The sequence below is a fragment of the Elaeis guineensis genome, chromosome 3 (assembly GCF_000442705.2).
Source record: "Elaeis guineensis isolate ETL-2024a chromosome 3, EG11, whole genome shotgun sequence".
Lineage (NCBI taxonomy): Eukaryota > Viridiplantae > Streptophyta > Magnoliopsida > Arecales > Arecaceae > Elaeis > Elaeis guineensis.
The window spans coordinates 98,050,106-98,066,845 of NC_025995.2; the positions used below are offsets into that span (position 1 = coordinate 98,050,106).

At 38.4% G+C, this 16,740-nt stretch overlaps 1 protein-coding gene across 1 annotated transcript; it reads left to right on the plus strand.

Annotated features, from left to right (window-relative positions):
- The first annotated feature begins 9,143 nt into the window (after positions 1–9,143).
- LOC140856289 (uncharacterized) lies at positions 9,144–9,743 on the plus strand. The gene has a single exon (XM_073253402.1). It carries the CDS (start codon positions 9,144–9,146, stop codon positions 9,741–9,743), a length of 600 nt encoding a protein of 199 aa, XP_073109503.1.
- The last annotated feature ends 6,997 nt before the right edge of the window (positions 9,744–16,740 follow it).

Genomic DNA, 16,740 nt, shown 5'->3' on the forward strand with positions numbered 1-16,740 from the left:
TCAATATGCTTTGTGTTTAAGTTCTATCGGAAGATGATATGCTGTTCTATAAATCAATCTGTAGGGAGACATTCCAATAGAATTTTTATAAGCTATCCTATAAGTCCATAATGCATCATCTAATTGATCAGATCAATCTTTACGATCAGGCCTGGATGTTCTTGATCTTCCTATTGAATACTTCAACTTGGCCACTTGTTTGCGGATGGTATGATGTAGCTATCTTATGTGTGATCTTATATTTTTGCAGCAGTGTTCGAAATTGATAGCTTGTGAAGTGGATACCTTCATCACTAATGATAGCACGTAGAAATCCGAATCTAAAAAAGATATTTCTTGGAATAAATTTTATGACTACCTTATGATCATTGGTTCATGTTGCCATTACCTCAATCTATTTAGAAATATAATCAACGGTCACCAAAATATATTCAAAACCATTAGAGGGTGGAAAGGGTCCCATAAAATCAATTATCTAAACATCAAAAATTTTAACTACCAAGATGGAGTTCAAAGGCATCATGTCTTTCTTTAAAATGTTTCCTAAAGCTTGACACCTAAAACATTTCTGGCTAAAATTATAAGCATCCTTAAACAATATGGGTCACTAAAATCTACTTTGTAATACTTAGACCATAGTTTTTCATCCAGAAAAATATCCTCCACAAGCAAGAGTACGATAAAATTTTAAGATATTCAATTGTTCAGTTTCAAGAACACATCTACAAATAATCTGATCAGCACAAATTCAAAAAAGTTTAAGATCTTCTCAAAAATAATATTTAATTTGAGCAAAGAATCAATCTTTTTCATTCTTAGACTATCCATCAAGAATTTATCCAACTACTAAGTAATTCACAATATCTGCAAATCAAGAGACCTTTGTATGTGAAACTACTAGAAGTTGCTTATCTAGAAAAGATTTTTCAATTGATGTAGATTTACAATCTTCAACTAAGATCCTCGATAGGTGGTCTGCTACAATATTTTCAGATTTTTTTTTGTCTCGAATTTCAATATCAAATTTTTGTAGCAGTAAAATTCATCTAATCAATCATGGTTTAGCATCGTTCTTTGAGAGCAGATATCTCAAAGCCGCATGATCTGAATAAATCATGATTTTTGATCCTAACAGGTATAATCGAAACTTCTCTAGGGCAAACACTATAGCTAGTAACTCTTTCTCAATTGTGATATAATTCATTTGAGCTTCATTCAGAGTTCTGCTAGCATAATAAATCACTACGGGATATTTGTTTACCCTTTGGTCTAAGACATCTCCTATAGCAAAATCAGAAGCATCGCACATGATCTCAAAAGGTAGTGACCAGTCTGAAGGTTGGATGATTGGAGCTTTGATCACAGTTTTTCTCAAAAATTCATAAGTCTTAAGACATTCTTCATCAAAGTTAAAAGGAACATCCTTAGCGAGCAAATTACACAAAATACAGAATATTTTAGAAAAATCTTTGATGAAGTGACAGTAGAATCCTACATAGCCAAGAAAAGATTGGATTTGTTTGATAGAAGTGGATGGAGAAAGTTTAAAAATTAGTTCAACTTTTGCTCTATCAACCTTAATCCCTCTCTTTGACACAATATGCCCTAAGACGATCCCCTCTTGAACCATGAAATGATTTTTTTTCCAACTTCAAACTAAATTGGCCTCAATGCATTATTGTAACATTCTTTTCAAATTGTTGAGGCAACTCTCAAAGAATTCTCCAAAGACTAAAAAATCATCCATAAATATCTCTATAAAATCTCCTATCATATTTAAAAATATTGACATCATGTACCTTTGAAAGGTTGTGAGTGTATTACACAGTCCAAAAGACATTCTACGAAAAGCAAAAGTTTCATAGGGATATATGAAGGTAGTCTTTTCCTGATCTCCTGGGTAGATTGCAACCTGATTATATCCTGAGTATCCATCTAAAAAGCAGAAATATTGTTGGCTAGCTAGTCTCTCTAGAATTTGATCAATAAAGGGTCAGAGAAAGTGATCTTTACGGGTAGTTGCATTGAGTTTTCTATAATCTATACAGATACGCCACCCAGTGAAAAATTATGTTGGCACTAGATATCCATGGTCGGTACAGACAACCATGAGTCCAGATTTTTTTAGAACAACTTAAGTGAGACTCACCCAGTGACTGTCAGAAATAGGATGAATGATACCAGCATCTAACCATTTAATTATCTCCTTCTTGACTACATCTTGCATATTCGGGTTGAGCCGTCTTTGTATTTTTCGAATGGGTTTGGTATTGTCCTCTATGTAAATATAGTGTATGCATATTGATAGACTAATGCCTTTTAAATAAGCAACGGTTCAACTTATGGTCTCTCTATATATTTTAAACACATTCAGTAATTGGTCTTCCTGCTCAGAGATTAGGTTAGAAGTAATGATTACTGACAGAATTTTTTCAAGTTCTAAAAATACGTACTTAAGTGATTCAAACAAAGATTTCAGTTCAAGTTGTGGTGGGGCCTGAATTGAAGGACGTAGTGGTAGCTTAGGTAACGGCTCAATTCTCATTGACCAAAGTAGTGAATGTGATGGGTGAGGTGAATCAAGCAAGACATTGAACTCCTAATTTTGAGTTTCTTCAATGGGTTCATCCTGAAAATCATCTTCCATCAAATCTAAGGAGGAATCGATTTCAACTATCTCATCTATTAGATCAATTACTGAATAGCTTTCCTTCTTTTGAGCATACTTTGAGACATTAAAAATATTAATTCTCACCTTTTGATCCTCAAAAGAAATATTCATAGCTCATGTTTTACAATTGATATTGGTATTGACAGTGGCTAGGAATGGATGTCCTAAAATTATGAGATTTTGATTCAGTTCTTGAGATGGTTCCATATCAAGTATAAAGAAGTCTACTAAAAAATAACATGTGTTTACTTTAATTATGACATCCTCGATCAGATCACATGACATCTTTACAGATCTATCAGCTAGTTGTAAAATAACCGACATCAGTTTCAGTCCTCCTATCTCAATTTTTTTGTAAATCGAGATTGGAAGTAGGTTAACACTAGCTCCTAAGTCTAACAACGTTCGGTCAAAGGTGATGCCTCCTATAACACATGAAATTAAAGGAGCACTAGGATCTTTCATTTTCTGAGATAATGGATTCAACAGGACTGTACTTACATCCTCAGACAGCATGATTCTCTCTATTATTCTCGATTCACGCTTTTGTGTACAGAGTTTCTTAAGAAATTTTACGTAAGTCAGAATATGCTGAATCACATTGAGGAGGGGTTGATTAATATGAACTTACTTAAATAACTCCATTAGTTCTTCGTTGCGTGCTCCTTACTTTTTGCGGAAAGAACCAGCTTCTAAGGCTGAAAGAAATGGGACTCTTAGTTTATATGTCTCGGGTAACTTATCTACTCTCTTCTTTCCTTTATCTTTCTCACTTAAATTGAAACCAGCATCAGTACCGATTTTAGGCTAAGATTCTTCTATTGAGTTATCTCAGTACTAATATTTTCTTCCAAATCTCATTTTGACTCGCATCAGTACTAGCTTTTCTCACCTGATCTTGATATGGGTCCTTAAGAATCCTACCACTTCTAAGTTCAGAAATTGCTTTGGCATTCTCAAATTGAAAATTCTTAGGTGGGATATTGGATTGATAACTAGGTCTAAGTAGTTGGTGGGTGGATGGATTGTTCCTGAGATTTGGTATCGATTGACTTGGCAATTGATCTGATTCTCTCCTAATGGTAGACTCAGCTAACTGTCTTATTTATACTTCTAGTCTAGCGATAGATTGCTGTTAGATCATAATCAATTGTTAGAGTTGATTAAATCTATCATCGACTAGATTGATCTGTTGAGGAGGTGGGTATGACGGCTAATTATGATATGATAGCTGGGTAGGCTGACCTCTATTATAGGCATAATCTGATATTGGAGCCTATTTTGATAGTTTTGCACTAAAAGAATTTGGGTCTAAGCCTGAGTTTGTTGGGGTCTCTAAGAAAAATTAGGGTGGTTCCTCCAATCTGGATTATATATATTTGAGAATGAATCATTGACAGGCTTGAAGTAATCTTAGGTAGCTTGAACTTATTTTTGGATGAAAGGTGAAAACTGTGCAGCCATTGGACATTCACTCACATGATGGGCTAGACTAGCATAGATAGAACAAATCTTTTAATAATTGAGAGGTGGTATGTATTACGCAGGAGATTATTGACTAGGATTAGAAACTAATCTAACTTTTGGATAAGAAGATTGATTTTTTCTAATTTTTGAGCTATTAGGTTCAAGTTAGCCTTAGAACTAGAGTCTGTTCGTTTGATCTCAAAAATTTCTGTCTGCTTTTGGTGAGGGATCGATCTTTTATAGGAAGATAATGAAGCATGGTTGATTGAGTTTTTACTCAAGATTTCAAATAAGGTATAGGCTTCATCGTCACTCTTACTCATGAATGTACTTCCACAAGAGGCATCTACCATATGTCTATACTAGTTACCTAAATCCTCATAGAAAGCTTGAACAATTTGCCACTTAGATAGACCATGGTATGGATATTTTTTAAAAAATTTCTTAAGTCTTTTCCATGACTCGTGAATTTGTTCCCCTGAAAGCTGAGCAAATCCAGTGATGGCTCACCTTATGGTGTTAGTTCGACCTATAGGATAGAATTTCTTAAGAAACTCATGCTACATTTCAGCCCAAATTTGGATTGATCTTCCTATTGTGCCAAGCCAGTACTTGACTTTGTCCTTAAGTGAGAAGGAGAATAGAGTCAGTCTAAGTGCATCATCAGTAAAATTTTGAATTTTTACCGTAGAACAGATTTCTAAAAACTCATCTAGATGCTTGTAAGGATCTTTATTGGTATTCCTATAGAAAGATGGGAGCATCTGAATTGTGGTCGACTTGATCTCATAATGGCTTGTAGGGATATCAGATAAGTAGATACAAGTCGATGGATTATAGGTGGAAGGAATAAAATATTTTTTCATCAGCCTAAGTAGTTTTCTATGATTTTCAGTCATTTGATTTTCAGGTTTAATGTGAATCAGTCATTCAATTTTTGGATTAAGTTCAACTAGATCAGGGTAAAGAGATCTCCTACCATGCATGTACCAGTGCAAATCCTAATGTGCATGGTTGAAATTTTTTTAATTTTATTATTTATTATTTTTTAATTTTTTTATTTATTTTTTTAAAGTAGAAGGAGAAAGGAAAAAGAAAGGGAAGAAAGAGAGAGATTCTAAAAGTGAGAACTTTATAAATGCTCTAGACCTAAAGATAATAGATGAGAAGAATTAGTTGTGGTTAAGTATTAATTACAATCAAGTTAGCAAGCAATTAAACCTAGACACCTACAGATTTCTTAGACCTAATAATTCGATGTAGAGTGGCTCGGTCTAGATACAAGTTGGGTATGTTCTCACTTCCTTCAACTAGCCAGGTAAGAGATGAGGTCGTAGGGGTCTCCCATTGTTTGCCTTAGACACTAATTAGATTGATCAGATAAGCTAATAAAATTAATTAAATAACCACGAGTCTACTTAGGTTTAGCTTTTGTAACCTCTTATCGTAGACACCAGTTTCAGGGGTGAGTTCAAACTTACTTTGCACTTGACTTCACCACAATACTTAAATTGAACTTAATTGATCCTAGGAGTCAATGTCTACTTAGTTTTAATTAGGCTTGGATTAATGTGGGATGCTGGTTGGTTATTTTTGGACTAAGTAAGGGTGATAAAATTTTTACCTTATCTTATTAATGGGTGTTGCCCTTAAGTTGATTTGAGATGAATATGCACAATCAATTTCAAACAAGAGATTCTATGCAACTAAATTAAATACATAAAACTAATTAAATCTAAAAGCTTATCTTATCTCCAACAATCAGCAAAAATAAATCTAAGTAATGAATGCTTCTAAATAATTAAGTTTCTACTCTTGTCATATGATTTTTATTAAGTTTATATGAGTGAATTTTATGTTAATTTGAAAATAGTAATTAATACTAAAAAAAAAATTTACGGTTAGGAATAGGATTGATCTCATCAACTTGAAGCGTGTCACTCTTCTTTTCTTCTCTTTTTATTTTTTCTATTTTTCTGCAAAAAGATAAAAAATTAAAAAAATTAGTAAGCTATATTCACAAGAAAATTAAAAAAAATCAAATGTTAAAATTGGTGCCCTCCCTGACAACAGTACCAAAAATTGATAAGATCGCGATGCTGTCGTTAGAACACCATGATTATCAAATTAATTTTAACTTTTAAAAATATTAAAAATATGTAAAAAGTAGTGAGTCGGATCGAATCCACAGAGAAGGCAGTACTTTGATTTGAAATTTTTGATTTTATAAAAAAAATAAAATTTTGAGGAAAGTAATTTAAGTCAGAAAATAAAAATTAAAAATATAAAAAATAAATCTGATACTAAGATCTACTATTTAGATTCTAACTTTTACTTACAATAAAAATAAATAATAAAAATTTAAAGAGCATAAAAATAAATTGATACTAAGGTCTACTAATTAGATCTTAGCATCTACTAACAATAAAAAATAAAAATTTAAAGTATCATAAAATAAATTTTATATTAATTAAAATTTAGTTATAAAAAATTTAAAAAAATAATAAAATAAAATAAAACTATAACAAAGATCGAAAGTTGATCGGCACACTCTCGTTGGGAAGATAGTTGATGACCTCTCCTCTTTTCTTCGTACTCCGTGGAGTGAACTGACTTCTCTTCTTTTTCTCCTTAGATCTCTAAATCTCTCTTAATTTTTTTTTATTTTTTATTAATTTTTTTTATTTTTTTATTTTCGAATATCTTATTTATAGATAAATTTTTTATCTTTTTTTGGTAGCAAACAGAGTCTTAAAATCTCTCAAAATTATGTTAAACCCATGTCATCATTTTTTGATCGTTGGATCACATTTGGATTGCCCAGATCTCATAAAAAATCTTCACTCAAAGTCATATCTCAATCAGGATCAATGACAGCCATTGGATCACGTGATGGATTTATTTTCGATCATTGATCAGCATTCAAATTCTCCTATTCACAGTCGGGAACACTTCTGACCGTCGGATCGGGTGATGGATCGAATTTTGACCGTCGAATCGCACACAAAAATCTTTTTTCATTTTAATTTTTAGTCGGCAACCAACCACAGTCATTGGATCTTGCTCAGGATTGATTTGGACCGTCGGATCACATACTAGAAGTGGGCCACCACCACTGGATATGGTAAAGCTCGTTCTGGATCATCCGATCTCGTGTTTGGATTGATCTCGACCGTCTGATCATGCAAAACTCTTTCGTCCACTTATGAGCTACGTCAAAGATCGTAAATTATTTTTGTGGACCGCGCCCCTGATTCTGTGGACTGAGCGGTCGGTCCACCATGCATCGAAAGCTATTTTAAATAGTTTTTTTGGATATTTTGGCTTGATTTTGCTCGAATTTTGTGCCTGAAAAATAAAAAAATATGAATTAAATTATTTATTAATTTTTTATTATTTAATACTTAAATTATTCAATTAACTTGACATCTATTTTTTATAAATATGCTTTAATTTTATATTTTTTAAAAATTATTTATTTTTACAAGAAAATTTAATTTATTTATGAAATTAAGATTTTTTAGAAGATGTTAGTACCATTAATTATCAAAAATATCTAAAATAAATATAAAAATATATGACTTATCATCCATCGATTTAATATTGATCTCGAGTACAAGTAGGTGAGATAAAAGAAAAGAAGCTTTGTTCTTGAGCGACAGAAGGCCATCGATGAAGAGGTTGGTAAATTGTTAGTAGCTGACTTCATCCTCAAGGCAACCTATTCGAATTGGCTTGCGAATGTCATGATGGTCAAGATGATAAATGGTAAATAACGGATTTGCATCGACTACACTGACTTGAACAAAGCTTATCCCAAAGACAACTTTTCACTTCCATGGATTGATCAGCTAGTCGATGCGATATCCGACCATCAGCTACTCAGCGTCATAGATGCTTTCTCTGGCTTCAACTAGATCCGGATGGTGTCCGAGGATGAGAAAAAGATGGTATTTATCATCGACAAGAGTCTATACTGCTATAAAGTCATACCTTTTGACCTCAAAAATACTGCAGCAACGTATCAGAAGCTGATCAATAAAGTCTTTAAAGATCAGATTGGATGCAACATGAAAGTCTACATCGACGACATGCTCGTAAAAAATATTGAAGCTGTCCTCCATATCGATGACTCGATGGAAGCTTTCGATATCCTAGAAAAGTATCAGATGAAACTAAATCTAACTAAGTATGCCTTCGATGTTACATCAGAAAAAATTTTTGACTTTATGGTGATGAAGCGAGGCATCGAGGCCAACCCCGAGAAAATCAAAACGGTCCTTGATATGAAGCCTCCAACTTCTCGGTGGGATATCTAGAGATTGGTAGGATGCGTCATGTCCTTAAGCCGGTTCATCTCCAAGTCTGCACAGCGATGCTTTTCCTTTGTCAAGACCCTCGATAGATGAAAGACTTCACTTGGATGGAGGAATATCAAAAATCCTTTGATGAGTTGAAGTAGTACCTTAGCTCTCCTCCACTTCTGACAAAGCTTAGCACCGATGATGAATTACTCATGTACGTGGCAATGACTTCTGAAGCCATTAGCTCGGTGCTGGTCCGAAAAGAGGATAAAGCACAAAAGCCCATCTATTACATAAGTCGGGTGCTGCGTAATGTCGAGATAAGATATTCTCAGATTGAGAAGGTCATCTTCGCAATCATAACGACTATTCGGCAATTACGACCCTATTTCCAAGCCCATTCAGTAAAAGTCTTGACTGACCTCTCCTTGAGGACTCTACTTCAACGGCCAGATACCTCAGAGAGAATGACCAAGTGGGCGGTTGAGCTCACCAAATTCGACCTCTCTTTTATTTCAAGATCTTCAATAAAGGTCCAGATTATCGTCGACTTTATCATCAAGTATACCCCAACCAACAATGGCCAAGTCGAAGATCACTCTCGAGAAGACACTTAAGAATCTGTGTAGATTCTACACGTGGATGGGGCTTCAAATGCCCAAAGATGTAGCGTGGGCCTGATTTTGATCAACATCGACAAGATGGTGATTGAGTATGCTCTTCAATTCGATTTCAAGGCTTCAAACAACCAAGCAGAGTATGAAGCCCTAATAGCCAGACTGAAGATCGCTAAAGATCTCAGTGTGAAGCGCCTATGGGTATTCATTGACTCGCAACTCGTCGTCAAACAGTTCCAAAGAGAATATGCGGCTCGAGATCTTGTTCTCTCCAGATATCTACAAAAACTCAAGTCTCTGCAGTCATATTTTGACTACTTTGAGATCTCCAACATCCCTCGCTCCAAGAATGCCCAAGCCAACTCCCTGTCTCATCTCACTACCTCCGATTGTGGCGAGCTTGAAAAAATTTTCATCGAGTATCTTGAGAGCCCGAGCATCGACTCAAAAGAAGAAGTTCACCAAATCCAAGTCGGACATGAGCCGAGTTGGATTGACCCGTTCATCGACTTCTTGACGGATGGAACCTTGCCGGCTGATCTTGCTGAAGCACGTCGACTAAAAGGATTGGCAACTCAATACATGATTATTGACAATCAACTCTATAGAAAGTCAGTGTCTTTACCTTTGCTCAAGTATCTCCGACCTTCTGAGGCCGACTACATACTTCGAAAGGTGCATTAAGGTATTTGCGGTAATCACTTGGGGGGCAAGTCACTGTCTTGTAAAATCCTCCGACAAGAATACTACTGGCCAACTGCATAGAAGGATGCTTACAACTTGGTGCAGAAATGTGACTAATATCAAAGGTTCGTCAACATCCAGAGGATTCCGTCCAATCATCTTGCAGCCATTTTGACACCCTGGCCATTCGACCAGTGGGGTGTCGACATACTCGATCAATTCCCATCTGCTAGCGGGCAAAGAAGGTTTTTCGTAATGGCTATCGACTACTTCACTAAGTAGATTGAAGCTGAACTACTGACTCAGATAATGGAGCAGAAGACTACCAATTTCCTATGAAAATCCATCATCTACCGATTTGGCCTACCCTGGGTGATCGTCACTGATAACGACCAACAGTTTAATAATGTCAAATTCGAAGAATTCTGTGCCAGATATCATATCATCCACAAACTCACTTCAGTCGGACATCCTCAATCTAATGAAAAAGCTGAGGTGACCAACAGGATAATTCTCCAAGGCCTAAAGACTAGAATTGGTCAAGTTAAAGATAGCCGGACTGATGAACTTCACAGTGTCCTATAATCTTACCGAACAACTCCTCAAATCTCAATTGGAGAGACTCCATTCAAGTTGGCATTCGGGACTGAAGTTATAATTTCTGTTGAAATCGGCTTACTTTCAACTCAGGTGGAACACTATAATGAATCAACCAATTCGGACAAGAGATGAGTAGACTTGGATTTGCTCGAAAAAATTCGAAAACAAGCTCGACTAAGAATGACCTCCTACCAACAAAAGATAGCTCGATATTACAACTCTTGAGTCAAATCAAAAATCTTTCGAATAGGAGACTTAGTCCTTAGAAGAGTAGAAATCTCCAAGTCCACTGAGCAAGGGAAGCTGTTTCCTAATTGGGAAGGTCCCTACAGAACCTCGATAGTTTTGCGATCGGGGGCCTACAAAATTAAGAACTTGGATGGCACCGAGATCCCTCGAATCTGAAATGTCGAGAACCTATGGATGTATTATCAATAAGAATGCCTTCATCAATAAAAAGATCTTCCTTTCTGTAAATACTATGACTTACATATCAAGTTCTCGGAGATCTACAACACAACCACTCCCTCGTCGGCTTGTATCCGATGAAGCGCTAGTCAGCTTGTACCTGATTAACGAAGGCGGGAGTGGGTCCGTTCCTAACAACGGATGGGTCACTCAACCATAAGAATGCTTGCCAAAAGCTACAATGCTAGGTTGAATACGAACCTAGGCAAAATCATTACGTTAGTCGGCTAATACCGGATTAGTGGGACCATGAGGTCCGACATCCGATAGCATACCTGCCCGAGTGCCAATGAGCCTGACAAGGTCCATAAGCCGTGGAGCCATAACACCTGATGAGACAAGTATGATGTTCGATAAATAACCAAATATCAGAGTCGCATGGTCTAGCAACCACCATCATACTCGCAACGGCCCAAGGGCCGCGAGCATGTAAGTTGCAGTTCATCATACGGTCCGATAAAAATAAATTATAGTAAGTCAGCTCAACACCGACTGGCCAAAGATCCACTGGTCCTAAATAAAAATCTTCTTTAAGTTCCTACTTAGTGAAACAATCTACGATGAAAGATCTACGACTATGACTTTAGTCTGATTGAGTTCGCCTATAAAAATCGACTACATGACTTAGAGAATTTTCTAAGTTCGTTAATTCGACTACGACCTACTTACTTTGCTGCTTCCTACCGATCATTTTGCTTTATTACCGACTTCATTACTTAGCCAATTTTATAGAAAGATTACTGAGTAAAGGAGGAAAGCATGCATAAAGATCAAGTCGGATAATCCATAAGTTAAAAGACAAGATAATTTTATTTTATTTCAAAAAAATTTAGTACAAAATGAGAAGAAAGTACATGATAGAAAATCGAAAAGAAAAGGAGTACAAAAAGAATCTAAGAAGTTGGATGGGGATGGTCCTCCTCGACTTCTGCTTTCTCATTGCCCAACGTCCGATTCTTTGTCAGCTTGTATGGAGCTCAGATCTATCTTAGACACAAGACGACAGATCTGCTTCTTACACTCTGTGAATCCGAGCTAGTATGCATCTGAGCTGGCATCGACAAGCTTCTCCTCATACTCCTTTGAATTACGGAACTCGACCAGTGCCCGAGAAATAGCTTCCTAGGTCCGAGTTTCTGCCATTGTTAATTTCTTTTGTAGCTTAGCGGTGGTCTTCTCAGCTTCCTTGGCAGTTTTCTCAACCTTCTGTACCCTTTTCTTCTCTTCGATGAGGGCGCTCTCAGCCGACTCCATCTTCTTCTGATAGTTCACCTTCAACTTTTTGAACTCCTCTTTTTTTCTCTGTTGGGTTGTCAAATTTATCAATTCGGCCTCCAATAGAGTTATTTTCTCTATACTTTTTTTCTCTCACTCCTCAGTAGCTTGGAGGAGATCGTTAGAGACCTTGGCCTGTGCATGAACAGTCTAGGCCTGGTCCTCCAAATCATGGTTGATCTGAGCATATTTGATCGATTCCTTTGATAAAAATATAATATCATGGATCATCTGTAAAACAGAAAAAATAGCTAAGTCATCTACTCTGCCAAAAATAATTCAAAAAGAAACTGAATAAGGAAAGATCGAACACTTATCCCGATCAACGATATGTAAGCACCCGACTGAATCTCTGAGATTGGGCATGCCTTCTTGACTTTTCAGTCTACGGGAAGCATCATCATTCTTGCCAACTCCCTGACGAGTCGGTGATCTTGAAGTGCCTGATCAGTGGCTCTGAAGCGTATTCCGATCGCGATAGTCGGCTCCTCAAAAGGCATATTTGGACCGTAGTCAGCAGTAAAACTAGAGAGCATCAGTGCCTTACTTTTATCGGCACCCTTGTCGACAGCTTTTCAACTAGCTGCCTTATCTTTTTCGAACCCAACTTGGATCAAGAGAGCTTGTACCACTTTGGCCGGTCTAATCGGTGATTCGATGACCACCACATCATCATCGGTCGAGGGAGAAGCCACAATTTTGACAACTTCAATGGTAGGTGGTGGAGATGAGCACTCCGACGGTAGTTGGGGCGGAGATGGCGGTACTCAGGATGGTGATGGTGGTTGCGTACCCCTCGATATCTGAGAAGAAGACTCTTCTCTCAGCTTCCTTGGTGGCCGAGAGGGACTGTCGAGCTCGGATGCCATCTTGGTCTTCTTCTTCCGGACCACCTCCTTGAGAGATCCCGTCATAACTCTCATGCCTGTACAAATACAAAAAAGAAGAGTCAGTCTACGAATAAAGCAAAAACTATAAAAAGTCTGTAAGAAAGAAGACTATCGAGATGACTAGTCGGGCTTATCCCGACGTCGTAAAGAGACTGCTCCTTGAGCAGCTCCTGATGTACAGGAACCTAGACTTCGAACAGCTTCTCGTATATCTCTCAATTTTTTTACAAGACTATTTTATTTCTATTCAAGGAGAGATTAGGAGTCATCTAAGTCCAGTCGAAGCCCCACGGGTAGTTGGCGGCAATGTAGAAAATTTGTCTTTCCATCCGTGGATGGAGGAAGAAAGCTTCTTGAAAAGTTGCTGATGGAGTCGAGGACAGAAGAACCACCATCTCCATTCTTGAGGATGTTTTTTCAATACAAAAATGGTTCGAAACATGAAAACTTGAGGCTTGACCCAAAGAAGATAGCAAAAGATGACAAAACAAATAAGGATACGAATAGAATTGGGAGCGAGCTCAGTGAAAACGACCTTGTGCAGGTTGAGGATATTGGCAAAGAGGGTGCAGAGAAAATCGAAGTCCCGATGGAAGGAACTCCTCATAAATGACAATATAGCCATCAGGAGGACAAACAACCTGACCTCTTTCGTTGGACGCCATCAACCGATACCGACTAGGGATATGATAATGTCTCCTTAGTCAGTTAACAGCTAACTCCATCAACTCGGACCTCTTGATAAGAGGTCCAAAGAGGTTCTTGATAGTCGGTTGTTCATCCAACTCATCCAGATCCGACTGACTCTATCGAGAAGATGCCTCATCGGGCTTATCCCGAGTAATCTCCTCGATCACCCTCTGGACAGTTGGAGTCTGAGAACTACGGTCTTTGATCGGGTTCTCATCTCTGGACTCTCTGCCAATAAAGGCCATGAGAAGAAGAAGGGACTTAAACAGAAGATCAAAAAGAGGAGAAAAAGATCAAGAAGAACACCTTTAGAGGAGAAGATCAATGACGATGATGACGGCAATGAAAGATCAATGCCGGAGGGAATGACTCGCCGATGATGAAACCTAAGCTCTCTGCTGGGAAAGGGGCAGACAAGATCTGAGGCAGAGCGAAGGCAATGGAATCGAAAAAGAGGACCAAGGGTCTCCGATTTATAGATCCCTTTGATGGTCGGAATCGACATCGAGTAACATGCCATACTCGAAGATCTTGACACATGGTGGCAATCTCGATCGATAATCTCGGCACTCATTCGATGCACCACCACTCAGATCTCGCCGAATAAGCTGAATCTGTGTGATGATAAGCTGAGCCAACTGACGCCCGATATGCGGATGACTTTGGTACGCATGTTCATTATTATCCTGTCAATCGATCTTCTGCCATCAATACGGAATATCGCCTTGAGCACCACGGTATTAACTGCTACATGACCTGTGATGGAATGACACTGCTGCACGTTCTACGAAAAGATAAGGCGACAGTCTACCCCATAAAGCGACATGACAATCTAGTGACAGTCGGTAAAAGCAACTCGGATCTGCTTAGAGACAAACTTCGTTCGTCTGACTAACCACGCAATCGGACTTGGGAGTTAGGGGGCAGGTATTGGGGTAGATCCCCATCGCTTAGTTGACTACCAAGCCTTCTCATCTCCAAGCCCACTAGAAGAGCCACACTGACTAAGCTACTGCTGCTCAACCTGACTAAGATTGATGAGTCCCGATCGGTAAGATCGATGTCGGCCACCATCATGGATATCCGACCAACTAAGGGCAGCATACTCCCAATCGGCACAAAGCCAACTAGGATTTACATGCTACCTATAGCCCACTATGTCGAGCAATGCTCGATGTGCAATCGACTTCATGTTCGGCATACGGTTGACTACATCAGTCGATAGCGGGATACCACCCCTTGATGGCCTCATTCTGACGACTCCAACAATATGGGTCTTTGTCGACTAGCTGAGCACTGAACATGCCCATCATGCAATTCTGACAGGTCACATTAACATTATATCACTCAGACACTATACTCCAATCGGTTAGCTGCACGCCGTAATGGGATACTACAAATTCATTAAATGTGCTCACAGAGTCATTTATTATACCCCACGTCTAGTAGCATCCATCGCTATAAGCGCACCGAGTAGAAGGCACATCCGTCGTCAGCATTTAAAGACGTCCATGCGGCACCATGCAGCACCATATGATAGGACATGATCGACATGATCACCTGTCCTCTCACCATTCATTTTACTCCCTCTATAAATAGAGATAAGCGGGGACCCCTTCAGGTATGCACACTATCTGCAACCCAAAGATTCTATTGCTTTTTTTTCTCAAACCATCTCACTGACTTGAATATTGGAGGATCTTCATCGGAGCCACCTCTGACGAGATTTGTTTTGCAAGCCCTTCCACTCCGATGCTGAGTGGAGCCCAGCACCACCCTTCTCCGATCAACTTTGCCACCCTCAATCTCGATCTTGACTATGTGCACCTTCTCTGATGATGGCACATCATCTTTCGACACTCCCGTCGCCTTCCAACAGGCGTGGATCCTAGTCGACTCCAGATCGACTACCAACTATCCATCGGAGAAAGGCCGCAACAATCAATTTTTTAGATCTTTGTTGTTTTGGTCGAGGAGACAAGGAGAGGGAAATAGAATGGATTCTTTTGCGAAATGAGAGCTCTTTGAGGGATTTCCTGTGATGATATGTGGATAGCAGTTGTTTGGATGAGTAGCTGGAGGTCTCTATGTCTACTTGAAGCTGTAGTAGCTTTTATCTAATTTATTCTATTCCACGAGCTAAACTCTAGAGTAAGAAAGGCAGGTTTGAGAATAGAATTTCCTTTCCTTTTGCTTCTCAAAACTTCATGGAGGAAGAGTCGGGTTGTATATTTTTGCCCTAAAAAAAGATTCACCTCCCTTTGCACCAATCTATCATTGGATCACCCATGAGAACCGAATCCATCCCTTCCTATCTCTCTCTCTCTTCATCCCTCCATGGACAAACCTATTTGGAATTTTTTTTTGAAAAAATAGAATATTTATACAAAATAAATATAAATACAGCCTAAGATATCAGAAAAAAGATGTCGTGAAAGGACATCAGCAAAAGACTAAATATCCACTCCAAAATGATTAGCAACATAGCTAGCCACCCGATCAGCAATGCTGTTCATCTTCCTATATACATGTCTGACCTCGATGGTGATGCACTCTGCAAACATGCACCAGACGTCGTGTATGAGTGCATTGGAGGCTGAGCTCCCACTCTGTCTCTGCAACCAACTGACCACTGTGACTGAATCTCTCTCCATCATCAAACGATCAGCTCAAAGCCATTACCTCTGAAGGATATGCCCTCCCCTATGGCCCGTAACTCAGCAGCTGGAACAATAGTCTGAAATAAATGACTCCCGCTCATCGCAATAAATTTGGAATCTGGGTCTCGAATCACAAAACCAGCACTACCATTTTCACCAGTCACACTACCATCAAAGTTGACCTTGAAGAAAGTCGGAGGGGGGAGCTCTCAAGAAATGAACACCCTACAGTGCATTAAGAAAGTGAGGGGCTGGGGAGGGAAGTCCCAAATGTCCTGACTTCTTAAAGTCGGCCTTAGTAGCAAGACTCCAGAATCTCAGTAGTCTAGAATGGGGCCCTCTTGAATACAAATCTCGCCGATATCCATCCAGCCTCAAATAAACCAGTGTTTCAGGCCAGCTAAATTTGATAAA

What these genes read in the sequence shown, in the direction of transcription:
- LOC140856289 (XM_073253402.1), top strand. Translation starts at nt 9,144, where the DNA reads ATGGTGATTGAGTATGCTCTTCAATTCGATTTCAAGGCTTCAAACAAC.